The following is an 18370-nucleotide window of genomic DNA, read 5'->3' as shown; positions in this document are numbered from 1 at the left end:
ATATTTAAAAAATTCATTTGGAAGATGCTAATACCTGCAGATGTCTGTCTAATCACTGCAGGTCTCCAATTCTTCAGCACTGATTATGTAACTTTTATATCGAGCAAATACATACTTTTCTAATATGACAGAGCTGTACATACAGAAAATATTTAGCACTAAGTAAGTCTAGAGCATTTTCTGATGGAGGTTTTCAGAACTACTACTGTCCCCCCAATCATTCTCAAGAAAATTGTTTTGGGACTTTTTTCATTCTGCTCTAGTTTTTGGCAAACTGCAGCAAATTTAATTTTGAACTGTGAATGATCTATTTTTTTACTGGAAGCAATTCTTCCCATGCTTGTGCTCAATTCACTCATAGAGGCCACTTTCTGCATGTTCACCAGAACTTCATATAATCCAGCCAACACAGCAATATGAATTTATAGTTTCAGTAGCTGGAGAAAGGTTAGTGATTGCAAAACTGCTCCCATACTGTACTTTCATATCAACTTCATGGATTGTACACTATTGGATTACACTGAGTGTTACAGTGGAGGAAAAAACTATTGGGGAATTAACAGTAATTAGTTTACATTTTAAAATGTATATTGTACTACATTATCTTCATAGCTACACACCCAATTGTTTTCCCAAATCACAGAGAAATACAAAAAACGTTTAAAAAAAAGTGGTGGGAGTTTAGCCATTTCTTTTTCTGTATATAATGAGGATGAGATGACTTTTATTATTCAACAAAAAACTAAAAGGAAACAGGAACAGACTATTTTTTTTTCTTACATTCTGATACGAGTAAACTGGAAAAAAAAGACTGTGAGCACTGATGTTGTCTGGTAGTAGTAAGCTCATTAACATATAGCCATAATAGTGCTAAAAATATGTAGAAAAGGAACACATTCTAACGGTGAAGCAGAATCAAATTATATTTTATCTGAAGACTGTCCATGGAATGCTTCAGCATAATGTAATGAAATCATATAAACAGCAACAATCAGGTTGTTATATATTACATGTTTATTATAGGTGCAATTTTGAAAACATTTTTGTAAAAGATCAGATGTATTTACAATTTCTCTAAGATTTATATTGCTCTAATTTACAGTTTGTAGAACCTGCAGACCTTTCAGATTTGAGTTTACAAATTCTCCCAAGAGGCAGCTACAAAGGCGATATCTTTATAAACAAGCAAGATCCAGCTTGCTACATGAAATTTCCACCAGACAGGTTTTATTTATACACATCTATATCTATATTTAGATACAGTATTTTTTAAAAATTATATATAAAATTGCATGGCTTCAAAATTATAACCTGCAGCCTTTATGAATATGTGAGAACATTTGGTAGTAAGGCTAGAAGGTGCTGAAAGTTAGCACTAATTTAGAAAGAATACTTGATTAAAATGGAAGACAAAACAAACTGACTTTTAAAAGTTATTCAACTGTTCAGATAGTTGATTGCATTAGCAGATTACGATTAAGAATCCATTAAAAGTCTGTACCATCTAAAATCCCGTTAAAAATTCCACCAAAACACATTATTCTACAATATAAAAATTCACTATGTGAATTTTTGGGATCTAATGAGATCTTGGGATCTTAGATTTTTATAAAACAAGGCAAATATGTAAAAACTAATTTTTGACTGCAATTCTATAATCAATTATTAATATATGAATTATTCATTCTTTTCAGTATTTGTACTTATGTCTGAGAACAATTACAATTGGATTCCTTTTTGGTTAAAAATGTGAAACTGAAGAATTTTGAGGGGCCAGAGTTGAAAATCAAACAATAAAGTGGCTTTTTTTTTTCTTAAGGAAAAAAAATTAGCTGCCATTTCCCCCTATCCCAATAATGAGCCAGAGTATCTTGTACATTACAATGTCATAACCTAGTATCTTTCTCAGAGACGTTTATATCCCAGTTTAAGAATGAATGTTGCTGGGTTGCTGAAGGTATATCTGTCACATGAAGTGATGGCAAAGGTTTGTTTCATTTTAAAAGCAAAACAAAAGAAAATAATCGATCCATGTATCTTTAAAAATAAGACCACATCTCAGGTGTCTGACACCCCCACCCTCCAACATCACTGATATTTTCTCTCCACTTTTTGTAGGAGATTAATGGTCTCACAAAAGGTAGGAAAAGATATTCCATTTATCCTAGGTATTCATTACTTTGATGTCAATAGAAGAGAACACATCTAACTGTATTTGTAGTGTGCTAAGGATTCATCAAAATTTAGTGGCTATATAAAACACTGACATCTTAACGCACTGTTTTATTCATTAGAGTATTATCCAGAGTTAGTGATTTTCATGTATGCTTTTGTTAGGAACTAGAATTTGAAAAAGTACTTAATCTCTGGTGCTGTTGATCATATAATTCACCTGCCCTAATAACTTTTGACTTCTGCATTTAATCTTTTAAAGGCATATAGATACATTCAAAAAACAGAATTTGCATTAAACTTATATAAATGGGTCACTTTGTATTAGGGCTATTATTTGCTTCTTTATTTGTGGTCATAAAACATTGAAATTATCAATAATTATTTTTGTTTTACTGAAAACAGATCTTTAAAACAACACTGCTGCTCATAAGCAACACTTTAAATCCATTCTATGTTTGAAAGCATATGAAATCCAGCTTTTTGTAGCTAGAAGAGGAAATTCTACACTTTTCAGAAGTGTAGCATTTTTTATTATTTTAAAATTTAATGCACTTTCAGGATTTTACACATCTTTGGTGATATTTTAAATGTTGATACTATATGGTAACTGACAAAAGTTAAAAGGTTCCCTTTGTAATGGCTGCATTTATTGCATTTAACCCAACAGAAGTTATTTTAAAGGCTATTTTCTGTTTTGATTTCCAAATGCCAAGTTATATCCAATTGTGCCTATCTTCCAGTGAAAGAGATTGTAGTGTGCTGGTTGACTTCTTTCCACTTTAAATGCCTCATGACCTCACCAAATCGGCACCAGAAGTCCTGAAGAGCCTCCCTAGCAAATTTGAGGGGTACATGGAAGATAGAACACAATTGATTCTTCCATTCTGTAAGCATAAGATTACTTCCTTCAAGTTTACTAATAGGAAGATCTAGATAATGAAAACAAGAAATGAGAAGCACATAAACATTTGACAGGCACAGCTTTGAAAAGGCACAAACATTACACATTTCATATAAAAATAAATAATCTACAGCATTAATTAAAATTACAACTCCCATCATGTTACCTAATGGCAGAAGTAAATAACTCTGTTGTACATTGCAGTTAAAAAAACCATTGCACTTTACATTAAAAATTATCTATTATAAAACACTGGTCATTTAATTATGTATGATATATGGAAATAAAGTTATTTTTATAGATAATCTCTAATAAGATATGACACATGAATATACAAGTGTAAAAACAAAACAAAAAATACTTTGCCACTGTTTTGTTTATGGAATGGCAATATTGAAAATTGAAAAATATACTTCAATAATATTTATAGAAAGTTAAAATATAGTTTTGTTTAAGGTATCACAAAGCATCACACACTTTAAATACCACACATAACTGCTATTTGGCTCTGAGGCTACATTACTACTAAGTATTTCAGTATCTTGTTTCCCAGTATTGCATCTGATTTTCTATATTGTTGGAGTTCATTTCAGTGCTATTTCAAAACAGAATATTTTTTAAACTGACTTATTTTCAAAAGTGCATTTTGTTGGGTATAAACTCCAAAAACAATGCAATGTGTTTTCAAAAATTAATGCATGTTAAAATAGTGTTGGAAAGATAGTAAGAGAATGAATAAACTTCTTATTCATTGGAAAATAATCTAGTTTTCTTAACAGGCTGTTCAGCAATCTGCCATATATCGTCCTGAAAGACATAAACAGTTCCAATTAGTATTTCAATAAACATTAATACAAAAGTAATTTTTTAAAGTAGGCTTCCACATGTTTTGCTATCCTGGACTGTTTACTTCAGTCCTCATAGTGATGATCCCCGACCTTCCGTCTAAAATTAGGATTTCATGAATTGCATGAATCCTCCCATTTCCTTTCAGGCTCTAAGGATGGAAGAATCCTTGGGAACTGCTTTGTTGCAGTCAGGGAACCTGGTGTGATTTATCATGCAAACCCTTTGTTGCCCTTACACATAGGAGGAGAGTTTTCCAGGGTGTTGAACTGTTAAATGAACCAGAAGAATGGGCAGAAAATACAGTGCTTACTACCTATATTACACACAGACACATACAAACATGTTTTAATCAAAATAGTGTGCATATTTTTTCAAAGTAGAACACATTTTAACAACTTTGTTCCACACCATTCCAGAGTCGCCTATTTGTGCAGTGGGTAGCCTTATAAATTTGATAAATAAACTGATAACGGGATTATGGAACTGCAAACACATATTACAAAAAGTTTTACACTTATGATTCTAAATCAGCAATGAATGTCAGATTAGCTCTATAGGTTATCCTCAGAAGAACATTATCCTTCTTACCAGTGGCAAACCTCTTCTTAATAAGGGAAAGCCGATAGCCAGTGCCTACTAATTCAACATCTACTCCAGAAAGGGTGCTTCCCTCACTGATAAATTGCACTGCAAGTGTTGTTGGCTTACTGGGTCCTTCAGAAAGGTCAAATTTAGCTCTGAGAGAGCCAGAGCCTATTCAAGGGGGGGAGGAGGAGAGAGAGAAATAATAAAGAAGTCTGCTTATTAGCATAAGTACTACAGTACAATTGATCTTTGACTGATAATACATTTAAAAAATCCACAAAAATTTCTCCAGTGTTTTGCAGCAATTGTAATGAAGAATTTTGAGGCACTTTCAACATTTCTTTTCATGTTGAAAGTGCCTCAAAATTCTTCATTACAATTGCTGCAAAACACTAATACAATCAGCTGATTTTATTACAGAACATAACAGCGGCTCATGTTTAACACAGTGTTCTTATAAATAGATGATATTGCAAGTATTGATAATTAGGTATTTTTCTATACCAAAATATATTTTTGTTTTACAATAATTTTTTAAAAATTACTTGGCTATTCAATTAATTGGAGTAATTTTATACATTTCCTATTGAATCTCATGTTTCTATTAGCATATGTATTAATTGGAGTTGTAGTTGTTTTTGAATCTTTTAAAGTATATAAGACTAATTATACCAAGCTTTCTTTATTGTGGCTAATGCATACAGAAAAAGATACAATACAATTGTATAGACGTAGATCAATCTGGTATAAACCTCAGATCAAAACAGACATACAAATGTCTGTTGGGTTGATCTACACACACCTTTATTACATGCTTAGGAAGATCTCATTTCAATATAGTGAACCAAAGCATATGTTTCATTCTAAATTGAAAGTAATTTGAATTACTGCATTTTTTTCTTGCATTTTATCTTGTATTGAGATAGGTTGACAAAACTTATTTTTCTGCAACTCAGTATAGTATATACTCATAATTATGCTGTTGTGAAAAAAAAGATAAGGCTCAATGTCTGTTTTGATATATAAATTTTCTAAATAAATACATAAAATATTGCAAAATATGATAGTGTTGATGGGGGAGAATTTGGGGAGAAAAATAATTATTTATATTTCTATATATAGAATATATGCTTAGTTTTAAATTATTTTTTGTCAAAATACTAATGATAGTTTTCTAATCTATAACAGTTAACTTAAAACATTTCTTCTTACCGCCATTTTCCGATTTTCCTGAAATACTAGCTAATTTCCACAAAGCTTTCATCTGCTCTGAGTTCCTATAAGAAAAATATATATCATATATTGGCAGTTCTCCATACTGCTACTCTGCATCTATTCTCTTAGGCAAGTATTCAAGTAATTAAAAATATAATGCAAGTATGCATCGGATATCAGCCTCAAACAGATTTTAGATATTCCCACTGGAAAAGACAATCCTTAATGTAACCTTGGAACCAAGCTATTCATGGCTTTATGTGTAATAACCACGCCTCTGAATTAAGTTCAGAAACTAATTGGTAGCATATGAGGCCACCAAATAACTGGTGTTATATGACAAATATAGTTCTAATATCCTAACTGCTGCATTGTACACTAATATTGTTTCCAATGTATGGTCAAAGGCGGCCCAATATTGATATAGATGGTAATATGGGTATAGGTCTCACAATTCTAATAGGCTGCGACTGGTGCATCACCTTAGCTGAATGAAGAATGCTTTGGCCATAGCTTTTATCTGTTGTCTCCAATAGGAGCCACGAGACTAAGATAATCCCTAAATTGTGGACTTGCTCCTTCAGACAGCAATGATCCCTTCTAGAGAAATCACCAGGGTAGCCAATGAGCTGAGATATTTTTGAAAGGAATTTAAAGTTGTTTTGGCCCATCCAGGACCTTGCAATCTCTAGATACTAATTCAAGATTTCCAAAGCATCTCTGGTTAAGGCTAGGATGCTGATATATAATTCAATACCATCAGCATACCGTTACCATTTCAACCCAAGCTAGCAGAAGATCTTTTCTGGCAGCTTCCTTCTAAAGGCACACAACACTGGAGTAATCATAAACAAGTGTTGTGCACAAAATACACAGGAGCTGAGATTGTTTAGGACAAGCCCATGGGTGTAATGGAATTTTAATCATCTTTATAGTCATCAAATGACAAAGGAGTTATAGGCCTCCAACACCAACAACATAGAAATCTCTACCAATAGTCAATCCTATGATAAGATCCAGGAATTTAAAAAGAGCCATTGCTGAGTAAGTTGGATACTACACTAGCAGTTATCTCAACTTGTCCTTACAGTTCAGTACTACATAAAGATACTTTCATTCATTGAGAAGAATGGAAATGAGGAAGGAATTATCAACTTATTAAAGGGGGAGAGGGGAGGAACTTTCCAAAAAGACTACACAGTCCTGAGAAAAAGCATGCGAAAATAACTCATAATAGCCTCAGGTAGGCTTTCAAATATTCTGCTATTCTGTCCTACAATCATTTTAAAAAGGTTACTGGAATCCCTGAAACACCTGTTTCTTGACCATGCATAGGTCAAAGGACTGACAACAATCTTGAAAATCTGTCAAAGCTTCTCCTTTTTTCTCAGGACTGTGTAGTCTCAAACTTTCCTCATCTCCCACTGGTTTTCTCATTTCTTCTTCCTCACTTCCAAGGCCAGGTCTATATTATTCTGTATCCATATACCACTGGAGTAGTGCATTTCATCGTGCAAAGAGCAATCATTCATGCCTAGACTTCTGCAAGACCTAAAATCCAGAAGATAAATCTCTGACAAGGCCAATACCCACCACTTTCCAATCATGTTTCAGTTTTACACACCAGGTAGGGTGGTTCACACCAGGTAGGGTGGTACCAGAATACTGTGAATAGATGAAGTCTTATTCCAGACAGATACAGTATTAACTAGAAACAGCAGCAGACCAAAAATTCCACAATCCAGTAACTAGACATCCCAGAAATGGATCTGCAGCAAATGTCTTTTTGTGCATCAACCAAGCTTCTGTAATACCTACCCCATCATAAAATTCCCATTAGTCTCACAACACTTCTCTCTTTCAGTTCCATGAGAACTGCTTCAAGCACCAATAATCAATGTATTTCACAAATGGTTTTAGAAGACATGACAAGAATCTTAATATGAATTTAATGTAGTATCAATCATAAAAAAATTACCATTTTGCTGGTGGAAGTGACTGCATGTTTATTACACCTCCATCAACTGGTACAATGACTTGTATATTGGATAACATACTTGGCATTGCCATAGATGCTGGATTGTATTTGTAATCAACTCTTACATCAGTTGTGCTATCATTACATTTCCAATATGTGGCAAGATTCAGAGGTGTAGACTGGATACCGTTTGATAATACCTTTGAAAATAATAAAATAACAACTTTTAGGATCAATCCTGAGAAATCTCATGACTTCCGAAGTTCATTTTTCACTTCATATACTTTTGGTCTCTAAAAAGCCAATTATTATTGAAGTTAATTTCATAGAGATTTTGAGATGTTTTCATTATTGTTATTAGTAATTATTTAATTATAATTGTATAGTTAAATGCCCTAGGTTGGAATTATTTAATCCAAGGGTGTCCAACCTTTCACCTTCCCTGGGCCACATTAGAAGATGAAAATTTGGCTTGGGCCGCACATAAAATAAAATAACAGTAACGATACCTGATCATCCAAAAACAGTGGGGGAGCGCTGTGCGACAGTGATGGCCGCAGCGCAATACAGTTCAACCGGCTCATCTACACTCTGCACAAGCCGCAAGATGTGGCCTGTCGGAGCTTCTAAAATAGACGGGGGGCAGGTGAAGCTGGCGCGCTGGTGTCACTTTTGTGACGCGCTCACCCATACTCAGCACAAGCCGCAAGATGTGGCCTCTCGGAGCTAATATAGTGGATGGTGCGGGTGAAGCGCGCTGGCGTCACCGTTGTGATGTGCCCCGGCTGCATTCCGTCCGCAAGCGCCGGCAGTGTAACTTGAAACTTTGGAATTTCTTAAAAAATAAAAAATTGCACTGGGCCGCATTACAAGCTGACCTGGGCCGCATGCAGCCCGTGGGCCGCGGGTTGGACAAGCCTGATTTAATCTATTACTTAACTCTATGTAATGTAATAGGAAATTGTTAAATAGCATTAAGCTTTAAAGATGGTTCTTTGGGGTCTAATAGCTTTGACTGGCCTAGGAAATTATTAAACTAGGAACTAGTAAAGAGGAGTCCTGATTCTTCTTTTGTTGATTCTGTTGAACCTATTGGATCTTCTCAGCAACAGTACTTGTAAACTATTGTTGATGTCTCCCCCCTGATCATCTAGCCTGGACAGGGAGAATTCTGTTAACTCTGCTTTTTCTTGAAGTGTTCAGAATATAGTTCTGAATAACTGTTAAAAATTGAGTAAAAAGGCCTCTGACAGTGAAACGGAGGCTGGGGGGTGTTGCACGCATCAATCTGGGGCTCATTTCTGAGCTGCAGAGGCCTTTCCTGAAGGCCCCTGACAGTGAAATGGAAGCCGGGAGCGGGACGGGAGGGTGGGCAGGCGGCGGCAAGCAGCCGCGGAAGAAGTGGACCAGCATGGCAAGGCAGGTGTCAGGGTGTGAAAGAGCCGGGCTGCAACTGTCCTAAGGTAAGTTTGTACAGGGCACATGTGGCAGCTCCATCCCCCCCCATCCCCACCCTAGCTTGATTTTTACTTGTGTGACTCGCCCCATCTTGTGCAATCAGGTGCAATGGAGTAGGCGGGATCTTAACTACGGCTTATTTCAGGGGTAGGACTTATATTGGGCACATGTGTAAAATCAAACTAGGTCTTATTTTCAGAATAGATCTTATTTTCGGGGAAACACGGCACTACACTTATTACTGTGAACTGTTGTAGGACTATCTTTGAAAAATTCACTGAGTGAAAAATACAATTGCTAAAGTTTTAACTGGACTCTGAGAATCTGACATCTTTCTTTCTTTTTAAGCAGTTGTTAATCATTTCCAGACTCAGTTCAAAATGTGCTTATTTTTAAGGCCCTGAATACCTAAAATAATGTGTGCCCCATGACCACTGAAGTCAGCTGGAGGGCTGTTTTGTGCACTCATCTTCATGTTAAGGTGTAGGTAAGGCTAGGATCAAATCTTCCATGCTGAGTTGTGTGCTATAACTAGACTTTGTTTTGTGACTTTTAATTAATTAGTCTTTTGTTTTCAACATACCATTAGGCTAATTGCTCCATACTGTAAATACACCCCTGCTAAAATTAAATGAAGTAACATCGATAGATATGGGATGCTGGAACCTTCTAGGGATACATAAATATACAATACAATAAATCTACAATGCAGATTGGAGAACTATTATGGAGTCTATTGCTAATTTAGATTGGGTGTTGTGATCAAGCAACTATGCTTGGAGTGGTTGTTCGTTAGTATCTGGATGACTACCTGTTTCAGACAATACCATATCCCTATATTCTATTTCAGAAGCTGCTTAAATATGCTTTTGAATGTGGTTTTAAAAGTGTGTATTGTGCAGATTCACTAAAAGAGATTCCATCCCTTCTTTTATTAAAAGATAATATCCTCATTAGTACAAAATTACTGTATTTTCTTATTTAGGGAATAAAAATATTCCAAATTACATAGCATTTTATGTATACAAACGAGACAGCAATGCTATTATAGCTTTTTTTCAAACTCAGGCTTCCTTTTCTGATTCAATCATTTTATGGTTCTTTCCTGAAGTTTCCTGAAGAAGACATTCATCTTCTCCACAGTATGGAAATCTTATTTCCCAAACCATGACTGTGGAATATAAAGACATATTGTATGTAGGGAAGGCAAGATCTGCTGAAAAAGGAAGTCAAAAGACTGAGACATATAGAACATTTTAAGGTTAGTGCTGAGTTGACACTCCCTCTAGCATAAGCAGAAAGGGCATGATGCTGACTTTTTGCCATGTCAGCCCATTCTGTTTTGATAACAGCCTAGGGGCTGAGAGTAACAGGAAGAAAAAAGACAGATTCCTTAGTAAATCTGAGTCCACAGCTGCCAATGTTGGGAACTTGGAGGAATCAGCAAATAACTTACCACCACTAATGAAGGTTTGCTGCAGGCCAGAAGGCAGTGTAGCATAAAGGTACTTAAGGATTTTGAAGACCTTACCATGCTGTTTGCAAGTGCAAATCAGCAGGAACAAGGACACTAAAACATTTTGATGTTAGGGATTCCTAAGTATCTGCTCAGGAAACATCCAATCATTCTTGCTACTTCTTGCAACATAAAATAATTCATGCTACTGATTAGCAACAATGAACCTGCACCCAAGCACAACCTGAATACCTGAAGCAGAAGGTAAAGTGAGCAAACAGAATATTCCAAAAGTATCAGACATGATGTGATATATGGTGGTGATGACAGCTTTGGATGATAACTCATCAGTGTACTGGATAGCTCATCAGCTGACTTCTGGCTGCTTGCTCCTAATGACAGAATCCTAAGGCTACTAAGATGGTTACACACAGAAGCCCAACATAAAAGAGAACATGCAGTGAGGTGCTCTTTTCCAAAATCAACAAACATAGGAATCTTCAATAAGATTTTTTAACTTTCTGTGCTGGTTAAGTTTTGTTTTGGTTGATTAGCTGACCAGCTAGTTAAATAGCTTGATTCAGTTTTTAAAGTAAATTTAAAAATGCAGACTCTATGTTAATTTGCTATGCCGTTTTTGAATAGGCTTATTTCTGTAAGGCGCACAGCAATCTGTGTAAATACAGTTTTCACATACATAGTAAGAGAGGTAGGGTGGTAATTCATGCCAGCAAACAATACAATCTAGCCTTGTTAAGATCTTAAATTCACAACACCAAAATACAAAAATTACCTGATACTTCAGAACTTCTACATTGTAATAAGAAGCAGAAGGATTCTGCTCAGATAGCTTTTTGAGGTAGACTGTGACAGCTTGCATATCCATCCAAAAATCCCTTGTACTGGAATCACTTTGTGATGGATCACTGTGAACAAAATGGAGGCATGAAAACATATATTTAAACCTTTCTTACACATTGACAATACTTCAAAAGATGAAGAACACATTTTACTACCCAATCCTGCATGCACAAAACATGTAATTTGCTTATAGCATACAGCAGAATTCTGTTTAATATCATAATTTAAAGATGTATAACTTTTTATACTAACACAAAAAGATGCTGTAAAACACTAACTGCTGAACTCTTCTCCGTTTTTTCCTTTCCAATTTTTTTTCTATCCAAGTTATTATGTGTATTCAAATATCAACTGTAGCTCTACTCTATGCCTTTACAATATGCATATGTTTCTGAGGTAGAACTTTTTCTATTTGTTTTAAGATAAAATTAAGAACTTTTATAGTGTACTGATTTGAAGACCAAGCTACATACACGTTTGACAGTCTGCATTTCAATGTTCTTTCTACCATGAATCCACCATGTGGCTTGTAATCTTTCTCCACTCCAGTATTTGTTCTCCAATATGAGAATAATGCCAGATAATCAAAATATAGTAGATGCAAATCATTTTTAATATTTGAGTATTTAAGTATTATATGATAATTTTCAATTAATGGCAATAAAAACTATAAATAATAATTTTCAATTGCTGTGAAATGTTTGTGGCATTAAATTATTTCTATATTCTATGCTATATCTCATTTTAATAGGGACTGCAGTATTAAGGACCATATGAGACTTATTTCCATGTTGTTGCATTCATGTACTGAAAATGTGTATGCACCTATATAGAACCTATATCAGGAATCTTCCAAAGCTAAGGGTTTTGTTGAAAAAAAAAAAGCTTCATTATGCGATGTAGAAGGTAACCCTGTCATTCTCTTCATGTTCTTGGGACCAATAGAGCCCTCTCTATTCAGAGTGCACCAATTATATCATGATAAAAATACATGGTTGAGAACATGCATCTGTGTTACTAAGATTGAGAAAATTCATGGCTATAGATAATAATGTTCTCTTTTATGTTGAAGAAGCCTTAGAAATCTCATATGAAAAAAATGTTGGTTTCTTGAAACTACCAGAAGATATTTCTATCTTTCATCATTAAAAGCAAAGCAATAAACGCAGAGACCGACATAATTTATTTATACAGAGACCTTACCACAGGCCAGATGGAAAGCTAGTATGTTAACTGATGTCCGAGATTAGAAAGCTATTCAATATCAGAAAAGAGAGGAAACAGATGGTAGCAGAGTTAACTGTCTTACTTGAAATTTCAAGACCACTTTGGGCAGAAATATAATTTCTAGCATAATATATTTTTCTTTATAGGATTGTAAGTATGTGTTGGTCTATGTATAAAACCTATGTACATCTCCTGATACTTGGGATGAAATGACTGTCACCAAGAAGTCTTTAAAGTCAATGGTCATGACATTGTGCAGTGGAACTGCTGGAAATGATAAATGATCTAAGCCAGTGCCTCCCAAACTTTCTCCTTCATTATCCAAAACTGTTTATCAAATGTTCCTTTTAACTAACGTAGGTAAAACACAACACTTTAAATCAATTTAAGTGTCACTGTACTGATCTGATAATGGATCCAGGTGTCATTACCCAAAAAATCTTCCACTTTCGCTCAATTTTGGGTAATTTACCTAGATTTGGGAAACAGTGATATAAGATCTTATTTTGCATTTATTTCTGCAAGTTGCATTTCAGGTGCATTTCAGATTGTAGATTATTTTTCCAGAGGTATTTCCACAAATAATTCAGAGACACGTGTTATTTTTAACTGAACTTATTTTGCAACAAAAAAGAGAACATTGTAACACCACCCCCACCACCACCCCATCTCTTAGGTTTTGGACTAAAGAACTCTTTGTTCTGGAAGCTGCAGTGATCAAAGTTTTTTCTTTTAAAAATTAGATTTTCATTTAAATTTTTTTATTCCTGATAAATAGTTTCAGATATAATTCTGTTTCCTTAGCCTATATAAATTGTTTTCCCTATGTGCAGTTTGATTTTGGTTTTAAATTAAGGCATCTTCATTATGTTCCTGAAATGTGAAATTTCAGTTCCTGAGATGCCCTTATGCAAAGAGACAGAGACTTCCTAAATTAGGCAAAATAATTATGATTAGAGTTTTTTTAAAACATAAGAGATCCTTGTTAGATTATAACACTGATCCATCTAAAAAGAAGACAAAAGTGAGAATGTTGATACCAAAGTTGCAATAAAAACAATCTCAAGGTAGGTATCATTGAAGTCTACTGTCTCCAAAATGAAGGAGAGGGGTAGAAGAGAAACCATGTGGAATTTCAGTCCTGACAAAATAATTTAATCTCCAATTAGACAGAGACCCTCATCCTCCTCTGATGCTGTGAAATAACAGGAGAACCTCTTTTTCATGGGAATGTCTTTTCATTTCTGAATCAAAGTTTCCTGAGAAAAATCAGCAGACACAAAAGAACAACAGAACTTAACTCAGAATCAAATAATGACAAGACCTATAGTCTTCTGAATGTTCAACTATTTGTATCTGCTGCTTCAAAAATAGATATGCTTAGTAAGGCATACATTACTCTTTCTTGTTGTCAAGGAGATAAAAGAGAAAGACATTTGCTCCCACAAAAATGTGTTAATAGTACACCATATGGTTATGATGACTGGCAATTTTAAAACAAAGTTCCACCCATCTCTCTTTGTAATTGATGGCAGGTGTGCATGATAGGTAATATTTATATGGAGTTGCTTCAACCACACTAAAATTTAGGGAAAGTTGCTAAAAGATGAAATATTATTTTCTTGTGCCTTGCCAATATCCTGAATTATCTGGAAAAAAATTACAGATGTTGATATCTGGAAAGTAAGCCAACTTTAAATAAAACTGGTAGCTATAGAATGGCTTCAAGGTAATTGTCAGAATGTATTCTAATAAAAATGGGGCCATATATGGTACATTGAAGCTGATGGACCTTTAAACCTAACACATTAGCAGTTGTTCTACTTAATGCCTAATTTCCTCAGTTAATGACAGAGCAGATCAAGCTTCAATAGCAAGAGCAAAAGCACTTCTTGAAGAAGTTGTAAAATAAACTATGAATCAATAAGCAATAATGTTTCAGAACATTACAGCAACTAATCTACATGGCAAGTAATCTACAGCATCTAATCTACATGGTCATAATGTTTTTTCACTATTTCCTTTTCATCTTATGTTAGATATTTTTAAACTATAATCTGAGACCATACATTGCAATGTTCAATTTATTCTGTAATCCTTTCTAGAAGTACAGTATTTCAAGTTGAACAGCAATAAGCATAACATCATAACATAACGTAACACAATAACATAGTTTAGCATAGCATAGATGGATTTTTTAAAAAATCCATCTTGAAAACTGGATTAACATTATTTCAAACAGTTTTCTGAAATGAAATACCTCTATGAAGTTAACAGTTAATTTTAATTATCACAATCATAAAATAATTTTTTAATTAAATTGTAAAACTTAAATGCAAAAAATATAAGGGTATTTATGAAAGAAGCATACTTTCCAACTCAAGTAGAATTAAATTATAAAAAGATAATAAAAAGTATGGCTTTATAACAAATAAAAGATACAAAACCTGTACACAAGTTGCGCATTTGGAAGAATCTGCTCTAGTTTGCTTGTGTTTTTTACCCTAAAGCAAAGCACAGCAGGAGATGGATTGCTAGTGAAGACTTTAATAATCCCACTTGGGAATGAGACTGTCATATCACCAGTTATTTTTACAATACATCTAGAGAAAAATGTAAAAAGACAAAAGTTACTTTTACAGCTAATTATTGGAATCATAATAAAATATATGATTGGATTTGAAATGTACATTTATACATTTAAACTGTAAACAAATGTTAGCTGCCATTTTTAATTTATTGAGCTCAGTTGCCTGCCTTATCTTGTAGAATTCAGATGAAGCAAAATGGGGAGCCAATTTTCCTCATATAAACCTGCCCAGAACAACTTTGCAATTTTCAGGAAGTGCTGAGCATCCAAAGCATAGTTACCATCTTTGGAAATGCTCCAAATAGAATTCATACAAATGCTATTCTATACCTTTGGGGAAACTTGAAAATTGGAAACTTTAAGATCTGTAGACTTCATCTTCCAGAATTCCCCAGCCAGCATGTTGGTTGAAACTCACAATTTAAAGTTGCCGAGTTTGAAAAACGTTGGTGCAACCAACTCACCCCATTCACCCCAACCAAGTACATACAAATACTACCTTGGTTGTAGAAGACAAGGGTAAGTTCAGGTCAGAATTTGGGGGAATGGAATGATTAGTTCCATAGGATGTACATTTTTCTTAAAGTCCAATCCACAGTAAGTATATGCATGAAATACGTTTGATGGAGTTTTGTTGAAAGAATGGATTTTTTTAAAAAAAAAAGTAAACCTGAAACGTCTATAAAATAGTCTAGTAAAAGAGATGAAAATACTGCAGTAGTTATGTGTTCCCAAAATGTAACAGTTGTTTAAAAATGAGATACAATTTACTATTTATTGGGATATATCAGTTAAGTATTGAAGTTTCAAATTTGTTCAAAACTAAGAAGGAAACCTTATGTGCTTTTTAAAATGCAAAATATGACATTCAAAATGAATTACTATTTTACTAACTTTGTGGGATCTGCTCCTTTGAAGTAGGCATTTACAGATTCAGTTAGGGCTATTGCAACAGGCAACGTATCTTGATTTCCTAGGCTGACAGGGCTAGGACCACGTGAAGTTCCTAGAATATATAATATTGTAGGCTTCAATTAAACAATGTTAACTTTAAAGTTGTTAATTCTACGGTTACGTTTTTCATGACCTTTGTTTTTAAATATTATGTATAAGGTGATGCAGAATTCAAAATACTGCACTAATCAATGGAAATTCAATGCAAAAATATTTTAAAATGTCATATCAAAGTAAGAGTTAGTTATTACCGTTTCCCCAAAAATATGATCTACTCAGAAAGTAAGGCCTAGCTTGATTTTTACATGTGCACACAATATAAGCCCTAATTAAGACCTCACCCACTCCCGGGTGCACGGGTAAAAATTAAGCTAGGGTGGAGTAGAGCTGCCCTACTACTTATCTTCAGATAGTTACAGCCAGGCCTTGCACACCTTAGCCCATTTCTTCTGCAGCCAGCAAGGCTTTCCTGAAGGCCTCTGTAGCTGATAACAGAGCTCTGGATTGATCCGGAGCTCTGTTATTGGCCTCAGAGGCCTATTCTAAAGCCCTTTCTTGGAGGTCTCTGTAGCCGATAACAGAACTCCGGATCTATCTGCAACTATCTAAAGTCAAAAAGTTCCCGAAGGCCTCTGACAGTGAAAAGGAGGCCAGGGGCGATGCGCACAAGTGAGGTGGGTCAGCGGACACGCCCCCCCCCCCAAAATAAGACCTAGTGCTTTTTTAGTGGCAAAAAACGTGTAAGACAAGGTCTTATTTTCAGGGAAACACAGGTATCTGCAATTATGAAAAAGAGCTTAGAATCAATTCCAAAATCATAGTAAGATGAGATCATAATAAGCGGAGAAATTATAAAAATATTTTCCCCTCACAAGTGTAAAAATGAAATGAAAAATGAAATGAAACAAATGAAATGCAGTGTTTCTCAGTGGATTTTTATAAGTTCAGAAATGTGGAACTTTTACCATTATATGTGTTGCAAGTCTCACCTACTGTGAGTCCAAGTGATTGAATTGTTGGGAGCTTTGGAATCTAGCTGCTCCTGAAAAATACCATGTCCATCTACAATAAGGGTGTTTATAATTTAGTTATGGTAAAATAGACAGGTTTGGTATGTATCACTGAGATCTAGTTAGGTGGAGACAGAAAAATAGCACTGCCTGAAATCATTCTGGTTGGGTTTTAGGTCCTGCAATTATTGTTTTGGAAAGTTGAAAAAAGCAGGCACATCACAGCAGGCATTTAGGCATTAGGGATTGCCTCTTTTTTATTTTATTTTAATTCTGGTGATAGTTTTTGATTTATGAGATATTGATTGTATTGGGTGAATGTGTAACTGCTTGGATGCTATGTTATACATTTATAAACCACCTTGAGACAATGAAACTGAGTGGCATACACATTTCTGTAAATAATAATTTTTTTCCAGAAACTAAAAAAGATGTGAATGTTACCATGGCAGACTATAACTTACCAACTGTGGGTGTATTTGTTGCACTTAGTGAATTAGAGGATAATGAGGAAGAACTCTCTGCTCGTGCCAAAGGGGCTGATGGAGGTGGACTGGAATTGGAGGTCAAAGGAGGGCTGAATGGTCTTGGCTAACAAACAAAATTCAAAAACATTATCTTATTTTCCAATTAACAATGCTATGATCAGAGAAGTAAACATCATTAGGGTTAAGATGTAATGAACCTACAATTTCATTAATTCCACTGAGTTTCCCTGAAGTCAACTTTGGTCTAGAAGCTGGTCTTGGGGGAGGTACTAATGTTCCTACTGAAAGAGGTGTTGTTGGTCTTCCTGGAAGGCAATTACAGAATATTAATGCGTATGTACAATTAATTAGTAAATAACAGCAAATTGTTCCAAAATATTTACATCTAAGATTAATTTTAAGAGTCAGGAAACAGCTCAACTAAAAATAGTTCAGCCATAGGTACCACACTACTGGAATTATATAACTGTAAATTATTATCCATAGCTTATGAACTGTGAAAAATTCCCATTATCTTGTTTATAGCTATTATATATTCAAAGCATCAGTAATGAGTTTTAATGAATCACATTGTAATAAGATTGTAGAAATAGTTACTAATCAGTTAAATTACTGAGTTTCAA

General features: G+C 34.6%; 1 protein-coding gene across 1 annotated transcript in view; it reads right to left on the bottom strand.

The window, feature by feature from the left end:
• Positions 1–997: 997 nt before the first annotated feature.
• Positions 998–18370, bottom strand: part of FCHO2 (FCH and mu domain containing endocytic adaptor 2) — a 78241-nt gene continuing 60868 nt past the window's right edge. The window contains exons 18-26 of the mRNA XM_087958260.1: positions 17949–18052; positions 17724–17850; positions 16190–16301; positions 15153–15308; positions 11411–11543; positions 7704–7903; positions 5723–5787; positions 4514–4678; positions 998–3883 (exon numbers count right to left, since the gene is read on the bottom strand). Coding sequence (XP_087814386.1) covers positions 3861–3883; positions 4514–4678; positions 5723–5787; positions 7704–7903; positions 11411–11543; positions 15153–15308; positions 16190–16301; positions 17724–17850; positions 17949–18052 — 1085 coding nt within the window. The 3' untranslated portion in view covers positions 998–3860. The remainder of the gene's footprint in view (positions 3884–4513; positions 4679–5722; positions 5788–7703; positions 7904–11410; positions 11544–15152; positions 15309–16189; positions 16302–17723; positions 17851–17948; positions 18053–18370) is intronic.

This window comes from Notechis scutatus, chromosome 2 (assembly GCF_049901735.1).
Source record: "Notechis scutatus isolate UNSWTSFEM ecotype Mainland chromosome 2, rNotScu1.2, whole genome shotgun sequence".
NCBI lineage: Eukaryota > Metazoa > Chordata > Lepidosauria > Squamata > Elapidae > Notechis > Notechis scutatus.
The sequence above is the reverse complement of the archived record's forward strand: the minus strand, read 5'-3'. Positions and strand labels throughout refer to the sequence as shown.